This window comes from Sceloporus occidentalis, unplaced genomic scaffold (assembly GCF_023333645.1).
Source record: "Sceloporus occidentalis isolate IW3139 unplaced genomic scaffold, rSceOcc1.0.p SCAF_19, whole genome shotgun sequence".
In the NCBI taxonomy this organism is placed as follows: domain Eukaryota; kingdom Metazoa; phylum Chordata; class Lepidosauria; order Squamata; family Phrynosomatidae; genus Sceloporus; species Sceloporus occidentalis.
In genome coordinates this window covers 14,764,985-14,774,371 of record NW_028316999.1, presented here as the reverse complement: position 1 = coordinate 14,774,371, position 9,387 = coordinate 14,764,985, and the positions used below count along the sequence as shown (strand labels likewise).

The window sequence follows — 9,387 nt, the reverse complement described above, 5'->3', positions numbered from 1 at the left end:
TTTACTTTAACATTTATTCCTGGTTCAGTGATTATATCATAAAATATGTCACTGATTCTAGAAAATGCTTCTTTATTTCTTGTAACCATCTCTTTAACTTCTCTTTGCTGTTCAGGGGCTGGAACTGGGGATTGGTCAAAACACAACTTTATAGCTTTCCCTATCTTTCCATGACTTTATCAGGTTTATATGATAAACCTGTTCAACTTTCCTTAGATCAGGCATATTTTTAAGCTTAATGGCCCTACTAGAGTTTACTCTCAGTTGTGGGTACGAGAACCATCACTTGGTCCACTGGCTGGAAGAACCGTACTGGTGCTTGACTGTACCTACAAATAGGTATAGCCTCTGGGTAGCATGTGGCATAATTCCGTATCACCGAAATATATTAATTACATTTTGCCGATCTTTCCAAGGGACCCACCAAGTCCATGCTGATATGCTCAAAAGGTCTTTTAATATATGTCCAAAATGGGATTAGGGGTGCCCTTAGATGAGGCTTTCGGGCTACTAACTGGCAGTGTGAAGATGAGGCACAAAACTTCTTTACTTCTTTATATACCCCTGTCCAGAAGAACTTCCCTAAGATTCACTCTTAAGTCTTCTCTGCTCCCAAGTTACCCTCAAGTAAATGAGCATATGCTAACACTTTTATTTTGTGTGAGTGAGGTACCAAGAGTTAGTTTGTTTAGAAGATTTTAATGTTTGAAACATATTAAATAAAAAAAACTTGACTAAAACTGGATAAATATATGTTGATTATTTTAGATGCCCATACATATCTTGATCTTTTGGCAAGTATCCTTTTTTAAAAAAAAAAATCTATCAAAGATTGATCCTGGTCAGACCCGCAGCCAGCCACTCCCCATAATTAAAGTTAGAAAATAAATTTGTTGTACCTTGGCAACGGCAAAAATTTTGGACTATGCTCGTTTTTTTAATACTTTTTATGCACCTACAGTAGTGCTTTTTATCTTTACTTGCATTTTGGAATGTATACTTATTTCTGCTGTGCTTTCTGAGCAAATATGCTCTTGTTAGACCCCCCCCATGCTAAAGGCATTCCAATTCTTAGCTAAATGTGCTGGCAATAGTCGGTATCATAGAAATAGCAGCTTTTACCTATATATATATATATACCAAACTAGTTTGAGCAGAATTGATACGTTTTTGTCTTTAGTGCACCATTCTTTTAGTACCGAACAAGGAAATCAAATGTATCTTTAACTCTTAGCAATTCAAGTGCCACTGTCTAGGTGTATAAGAACATATAATCTCGTACAGACTTTTGAACAAGTGATATGGCAAAAAGGTGTTGTTTTGAACCAACTCACACACTATCGGTGAGTTGTGCTACTTACTTCCACAAGGTGGCGCTGGGTATCTTTTATGCCAATTAATAGGGGAAACAGCATAATTACAGTGTGAAACCTTAATTCTTAGTCTATTACAAAGCAAAATGTTGTTCTTATGTATCTAAATCCTACTTAGGGACCTAAATTAATTAATTACTGATTATTTTAAAACCAGTTGAGCCCCCAGATTGAAACAAATAACAGTTATGTATTTATTAAACACATGCGTGCCTTTAAACTCCGGTTTAATTGCTTGTTTCAGACAAGAACATTTTTTTAATTTGATAAGTCAGCGGCTTTATATTTATGAATCGTATTTACTGAATGGAATTTTACCTGTTAGCTGGCTTGCTGGAAAACCAAAGAATGGTTTCATGCAAGCTAAAATAAGTTACTTTGCTCATTATTTACAGAAACAGCATGGATTGTTGTGGAAAATATGTCATAGTTATTTTGGCATTCTTATCTGTGTTCTTGCATGTCCTTCATTCCTTACCCGATGGAGGTTTAAGGACTCAGGGTAAGTTTCCACATTTCTTTTCAACTGTGTGTAGAATATGTATAGTGTGCCATTTGTGTGTCGCATGAACACATGCTAGATTCGACAAGGTCCAACCCTGTACCATACATTAATCAACATGACCCATGCCTCACTCACAGTATTACACTGTATATGTATATAGAGATGATAAAAAGATATGTAGATAGATAGATAGATAGGTAGGTAGATAGTAACAAATCTATGTTTAATCAACCACTAGGAACCAAATCTTCAGAGTTCTTAATTCCAGTGTTTGGATAAGTAAAGTGTGTTTAACTGTATAACCTATAAATCATTACACACTCAATTAATATAAAAAGTGTCCAACTCTGGTGCCAGCTGCAAGCAGGATACTTTACTAATTGAAATCCGCTTTCCATTTTTATGGTTAAAGCTTTGTAGGCAATATATACATAGAAATTAAGAAATTAGTTAATGATGCAAAGGTATGGGATTTAAACAAAGCTGTTGTGCACAGAAGTACCCTTTTAGAAAAGCAGATTCGTAGCTCACATGCAAACAAGTTTTTCTTTGTGCTTTATATTGTATGTTATTTATAATGAAAATGCTTTATTTTAGGTTGCCCAGAGTGCAAGTTGAAAGAGAACAATTCCTTTAGAAACGCAGGTTTAAAGGGTACAATTTTTCAGTGCACTGGATGCTGCTTCTCTAGGGCTTATCCAACTCCCATGAGATCAAAGAAAACCATGTTGGTTCCAAAGAACATTACATCAGAGGCGACATGTTGCGTAGCAAAGGCGTTTACAAGGGTGAGTAATGGTAATATATTTATTTGCAGTATTAATAGAAGGAGAAACCCTGTAAATATTACAAGTATTTCCTAAAACTACCATTTTACCATTGCAAGTGGTGAACTTGGTTGGATGCCTCTATCATGGAACATCAATAAGGTTGAGCTGAGCTGATCTAACTTAATATATATTTTAGGTTACCAAGACCTTTGTGGGTCTCCTGCAGGTGTCCCTGCTCTACTTAATGATGTTGTGGTTGGCTGAGCCTCTGAGCACCTTTTCCCTGCTGCTAGCAATCGTGCCTTAAACTCTACAAGTTATGGTTGGGTAGCTGACCATCTGAGCACCTTTCTACCCCTTTTCTTTCCAGTACAATATTTGGCTGGTTTGGCTGACACTCAGGACCTCTCTCCCCCTGTCCTTCCCTTTAAGGCTTATGTCTTGGTCAGCTGACCCTCTAAGTTCTACTCTTTCACTGCCTAAGGATAGTCCTTCTGAGAGAAGTGTAGTTGGTTGCCACACACAGACCAGCCATGTATTAAGCTAACCCACTAGGCATTCAAGGCTGTTTAAATATTAGAAAAAATATCTCAAATCTTTGCTTTAAAAAAGGAAAAAAATCATGTTGATTAGAGACGCCATAGTGATAATACAGTTGTGGTGTTTGCTATTAAAGACCTTTTACCTAAGTTTTTTCTTTTTCACTCAAAAATGATCATAGCTATTCAATCTACACATGAATGAGGCAGGTAGGAGGGATTTTAGGATATCTTGCAGTGATGTGACAGAGGAAGGCTATGGCTGAATGACAGTTTTTAGGTGATAAGGAGCGCCGGGGATAAAAATAAAATAGTTATGTTTCTTTTTCTTCCCATTCCATGAAGCAGCACTTATGTGGTAATGTTTTATAACTGACCTTAGTTGATTTAGCACGTTTATACTTGGATTCAGTTAAAAATAAAACCTGTAATTATTAATGTTCCCATTGTGGACAGCAGATTTTTATGATCAATATATCTAAGAGAAATGTGAGGCCTTTAGTCAAGGCAAGAATATAATACTGCCTAGTAGGTTACCAAGGATGAAGTAGTTAGACTTCCTGGAGCATTAGCCTGAAGCAGCGATAGAGCTGGCAGAAAATGAGTATGACACATGCGTACTACCATGTAGGAGATACATTAAGCTGAACACATCTCCTGCAATGCTGACAGCTGGGGCATGGGCAAAATAGATTCCCTCCAGGGCCGAACTGGTGATGATTGGGTGGCCAATGGGTGGATATGCACTGCTGCACGCAAAATGTTTATGCTTATGGGGCATCAAGCCTACTGGGCATTTGTTTGGTGCCAGATGTCCATTTCAGACTTGAATTCCTGCATACACTTACACTAAAGTACATATGATGGTGGAGTGTCCCTTTAATAATCCATTCCAAGTTCAAATTCAAACCTGCAAATATGGGATATACCGCATTTGCCCGAATATAGGCCGCACTTTTCTATCGCTCGACGACCAGGAGATGCAGCTCCGGGCACCGGGCAGGTGTTTTTTGTTCTTTTCTTTATCATTTAGCCCGCAGCGCTGCAGGGGACCTGGATCCTACTCTCCGGCAGGCGGTGGACGTCTGCGCGATGCGCATAGACAACCTCCACTGCCGGCACTTCGGCAATGTGGACATATTTCTAACGGGGCAAGATTGCTACTTCAAGCTCATCTTGTCTGCCAACTGGACTGCATGTGACATTTATTAAATCAGGTCAATAATTTATAAACAGAATATACTGCCGTTCATTAACCCCTTAGATTGCCTCTGGCAACTTCTTGCATGTCGTAATCAGTTTTATATTTAGTCGCTCTATATTGCTTGAAAGAAACATTATACACATAGCATTATACACCCCAAGCTATGCCAGACAGTTTCACATTGTAGTGCTGTCAAGAAAAATTAACGTTCATGCCATTTCCCAGGCCAAGCAGATACAGTAAAATAGGGATAGAAATTATTATGGATATGGATCATAGTAACATAGTAACATAGTTCATAAGGTTGAAAAAAGACCAAAGTCCATCAAGTTCAACCTATATACATATTGTGTCCCTACGGAGTCTTGCAAGTCACATCTGTCTGCCATAAAATCCTTTGGAAATTTCCTTTGCTTTCATTTTATTAGCCTTTACTGCCTATGCTTCTTTCCTCTACAAACAACTGGTGCATTATCTATAGAACTGTGTCACTCTTTATACAAAAGATCTTGTCAAGGATGAGTTGGGGGTCGGAGCGCAGCGCAGAGAGACACCGTGTACAACGTGGTAAAGGGCAGTCCAAAAAGCAAAGTCCAGTACTCCAGCCAAGGGTCAAAAGTCCGTGAAATCCAATATAGAAACAGCACTGCAGCAAGGGTTAATCCTAATAGCAAAGTCCAGTAATCCGGCCAAGGGTCAAAAGTCCGTGAAATCCAATATAGAAATATGCAGCAGCAGGGTAGAGAAACCAGTAGGGAACTTGAACAACCAAGTACTGAAGGTACAGGGCTGCAAGTTTAACCCCTTCGGGACAAAGGCTGATTTTACTTTTTGTACCCTTCGTGACAATGGCCGTTTTAACATTTCTGCGCTACTCGTATTTAGCTGTAATTTTCTTCTTTCCCGTTTACTGAACCCACACACATTAGATATTGTTTTTTTAAAGACAAGAAGGGCTTTCTTTAGATGACATTGTTTTGATTGTATCATATTATTTACTATTAAAAAAAGTATAAAATATGGTGAACAATTTAGAAAAAAATGACTGTTTCTAACTTTTAGTTAAAAAATCTTTTACTCATCTATAAAAGGTAATGAAAAAACCTGCTAAATAGATTCTACTATTTGTCCTGAGTTTAGAAATACCCCATGTTTTTATGGTTTTTTGCTTTTTTCTACACATTATGGGGCAATAAGTACAGGTAGCGTTTTGCTACTTCAAAGCCATTTTTTCCAAATCTGGTAATTCTTCCCCCCATGTGCCATTTCGGGTATCTTTGAAGCCGGCCAATGCAATTTACCCCATCAAGTCATATATTTTTAAAAACTAGACATCCCAGAGTATTCCAAATGCTAGTATTTTAACCCTTTCCAAGCACTAATTCTACCATCAGCCTTTAGCAAACTTTATGGTAGTAATTTTTTTTGCATTTGTTTTTTCACACACATTTTACTTAAGGTATAAATAAACAGGTTCTGGTATATGTCACTATCATAAAACACCCCAATATGTGTTCAGCAACATCTCCTGAGTACAGCGATACCTCACATGAATGATTTTGCCTGGCTGTTTGGGGGCAAAAGGGCCACATTTGGGGCATGCGCATTTTCAATGTTGAACTTTGGCGTTTGGCGATCAACTGCCCATGTCCTATTTGGCAGATCTTTGAGCCGGGCCATTTCAGTGTGCCCAATAAAGCCATATATTTTTGAAAACTAGACACCCCAGGGTATTTAAAATGCTAGTATTTTAACCCTTTCCAAGCACTAATTCTACCATCAGCCTTTAGCAAACTTTATGGTAGTAATTTTTTTTGCATTTGTTTTTTCACACATTTTACTTAAGGTATAAATAAACAGGTTCTGGTATATGTCACTATCATAAAACACCCCAATATGTGTTCAGCAACATCTCCTGAGCACAGCGATACCTCACATGAATGATTTTGCCTGGCTGTTTGGGGGCAAAAGGGCCACATTTGGGGCATGCGCATTTTCAATGTTGAACTTTGGCGTTTGGCGATCAACTGCCCATGTCCTATTTGGCAGATCTTTGAGCTGGGCCATTTCAGTGTGCCCAATAAAGCCATATATTTTTGAAAACTAGACACCACAGGGTATTTAAAATGCTAGTATTTTAACTCTTTCCATGCACCATATCTACCACCAGTCTTTGTCAAACTTTGTGGTAGTCGTTTTTTTGCACTTGTTTTGTCACACACATTTTACTTCAGGTATGAATTAAAAGGTTCTGGTATATGTCACTATCACAAAACACCCCAATATGTGTTCAGCAACATCTCCTGAGTACAGCGATACCTCACATGAATGATTTTGCCTGGCTGTTTGGGGGCAAAAGGGCCACATTTGGGCAATGCGCATTTTTCAATGTTGAACTTTGGCATTTGGGGATCCACTGCCCATGCCCTATTTGGTACATCTTTGAGCCGGGCCATTTCAGTGTGCCCAATAAATCCATATATTTTTGAAAACTAGACACCCCAGGGTATTTCAAATGCTAGTATTTTAACTCTTTCCATGCACCATATCTACCACCAGAATTTTTTCAAAGTCTGCAGTAGTATTCTTTTGTGTGTATTTTTCCCCCACACACCTATGTTATGTATGAATTTACAGCTCCTGGTATATGCCACTGTCACACGACACCCCAATATGTGTTCAGCAACATCTCCTGAGTACAGTGATACCCCACATGCATGGGTTTGTCATTTTTTGGGGGAACTAAAAGGCCACATTTGGTACGTGTGCATTTTTCTAATTGGAAATTAGATGTGTGGCCATCCTTCCCCCCGTGTTAATTGGGACATTGTTGAACCCGGCCAATTCTATTTACCCCATCAATTCATAATTTTTTTTAAAGTAGACACCCCATGGGCATTTAATATGCCAGTATTTTAACTCTTTCCATGCGAGAATTGTTTTAAGCTAATATGCTAATTTTAGGACTTGCTCACAAAAATATATTTTATATATATTTTTATTTTTTTTGCCTTTTTGAAAAAAATTTTTTAACATTTTTTCTCAACTTGAAGGTTCCCCTGATAGTGACATCAGTGGGAAATTATTTTTACATTTTACTGTTTTTTTACTATTTTTTTCTAATTATTATTAATTTTATTTTATTTTTTAATTTATTTTTACTAATCACACTGTGATTAGAAAGGTGGTCTCCATTTACTTGCATGGTTGAATGCAGTACGTGTATTCAACCTGCAAGTGGAGCCAGAGTTCTCTAGAGGGTCTGGCACAGTCCATCCCGAGGTAAGCGTTTGGTGTCGCTGGATGACTCCTTATCGAGGCATTCCAGCGACACCATTTAAGTTTAGGAGTCGATCGTTAGTGCCGATCGTGGCGTTGCTGAATGCCTCGAGGTCGAGGCATTACAGCAACGCCGTTTGGGTGCAGAAAGCGAAAGTAGATCGCTTTCTGCACCCGTTTAAAGGCGTGCCGGTCCTGGCACCTGAATTGTCGTAAACAACATGTTTTTCTGTGACGTGCCCGGACCGGCAATGGTCATCAAGGGGTTAAATAGCCCGCCAAGTTGCTTCAACTCCCCTAATCCTCCTTCCCCCTCCTCTCACTGTGTCTGTCTGTCTCTTCCTAATCCCGCCCCTCCCTGGTTGCCTGCAGTGGTGTTAGACCGCAGGACATGCCCCCCCCGCCATACCACACGTATGGCGCGGCAAAGGAGGTCGGGGTCTCGGCCCGCGGCAAGAAGAGGCAGTCTGTGACTGCGTGGCATGCGGCTGAAGACCACCGCCGATGACAGGTAGGGACCTGACAGATCTGTATACATGTGACAAAGTTTGCCCTTTATGTAACAACTATCTTCTTTCCAACACTCCACCCTGTCCACATTACCTATAAAGAATTGCAGAGACAAATAACATTTTACAAAAGAATTTTGAGCATTCACCCAACTGAAATTGTTATATTTTATAGTACTTGACTATATCTTTAAAAAATAATAATAGCATTTCCTAATGACTTTACACATATTGAATTCGAACAACCATATAGAAACTGATATTGAGATCCTATACTTTTATGTGGAAGCCCAAACTTTAACATTATTTCTACTTTTAGGTTACATTGAAGGATAATCTGAAGATTGAAAATCATACAGAATGTTACTGCAGCACCTGCTATTATCACAAATCTTAAACGTTTGATGCTACCTGACGACTTAATGTTACCTGTCCCTGTTTTTTTAACCATTCAAACAAATCAGATGTTGCTAAGATAACATATCTCTGTTCTTTTTACTTTTTCTTCATCGGAATTAAAAAGTAGTTTCATTTAATAAAATTGGATTGTTCTTGCATGACAAATATGAAATTTGAAGATACTTTTACTTTTTATTTGACCAAACTTGATATTTTGTAAAAAGAAAAACAAGGCTATAAATCATTTCTCCATATAAACCAATTATGTCATGTGTATCATAATTTATGAAATAGGGGTAGACTATTGTAACAAATATTAAAGCTTTTACTGTCTTATCTTCTAAACCGATTGGTCGGAATATTTCAGGAATGTTTTAACAATGCTTGGAGCTATTATTACGTATTTATTATTATTACTATACATTTTGTTTATGGGACATCAGAAGATTCTGTAGTGTTATTAATACTTAATTCCCTACTCCAATAGTCCCACTCACATATATCAAAGAAGACCAGAAATTAACAATTCATAAGAAGATCCCCCAGTTATCACTTGTGCTGTTGAGCTCTATAACATAGTTTAAAACATCTATGCCTGATGAACTAAATCAGTAGTAGTGGTCTCCTACCATGCCAGACTTTCTAATACAAGCATTCCATAAAATCAATTATTGTTTTACAATTGAAGGGCAGTAGTACACCTGTAATTACAGATTCCACATATTATCCATTTGCATAATCATGAAATATAATGTATATCTGCATCATAAAGTGTGAATAAAGGCTCTGTGCAACAGATGGAGGGTTTG

The 9,387-nt window shown here is 38.1% G+C and overlaps 1 protein-coding gene across 1 annotated transcript; it reads left to right on the top strand.

Annotated features, from left to right (window-relative positions):
* The first annotated feature begins 1,775 nt into the window (after positions 1-1,775).
* LOC149302487 (glycoprotein hormones alpha chain-like) lies at positions 1,776-8,576 on the top strand. The gene is made up of 3 exons (XM_089482652.1): positions 1,776-1,875; positions 2,476-2,666; positions 8,499-8,576. The coding sequence occupies exons 1-3, from the start codon at positions 1,776-1,778 to the stop codon at positions 8,574-8,576; spliced, it is 369 nt and encodes a 122-aa protein (XP_089338778.1).
* The last annotated feature ends 811 nt before the right edge of the window (positions 8,577-9,387 follow it).

Excerpts from the sequence above, each read along its gene's own strand:
- LOC149302487 (XM_089482652.1), top strand. The coding sequence starts at position 1,776 with ATGGATTGTTGTGGAAAATATGTCATAGTTATTTTGGCATTCTTATCT. Across the intron at positions 1,876-2,475 it reads TGGAGGTTTAAGGACTCAGG|GTTGCCCAGAGTGCAAGTTG; the intron begins GTAAGTTTCCAC and ends GCTTTATTTTAG. Across the intron at positions 2,667-8,498 it reads TAGCAAAGGCGTTTACAAGG|GTTACATTGAAGGATAATCT; the intron begins GTGAGTAATGGT and ends TTCTACTTTTAG.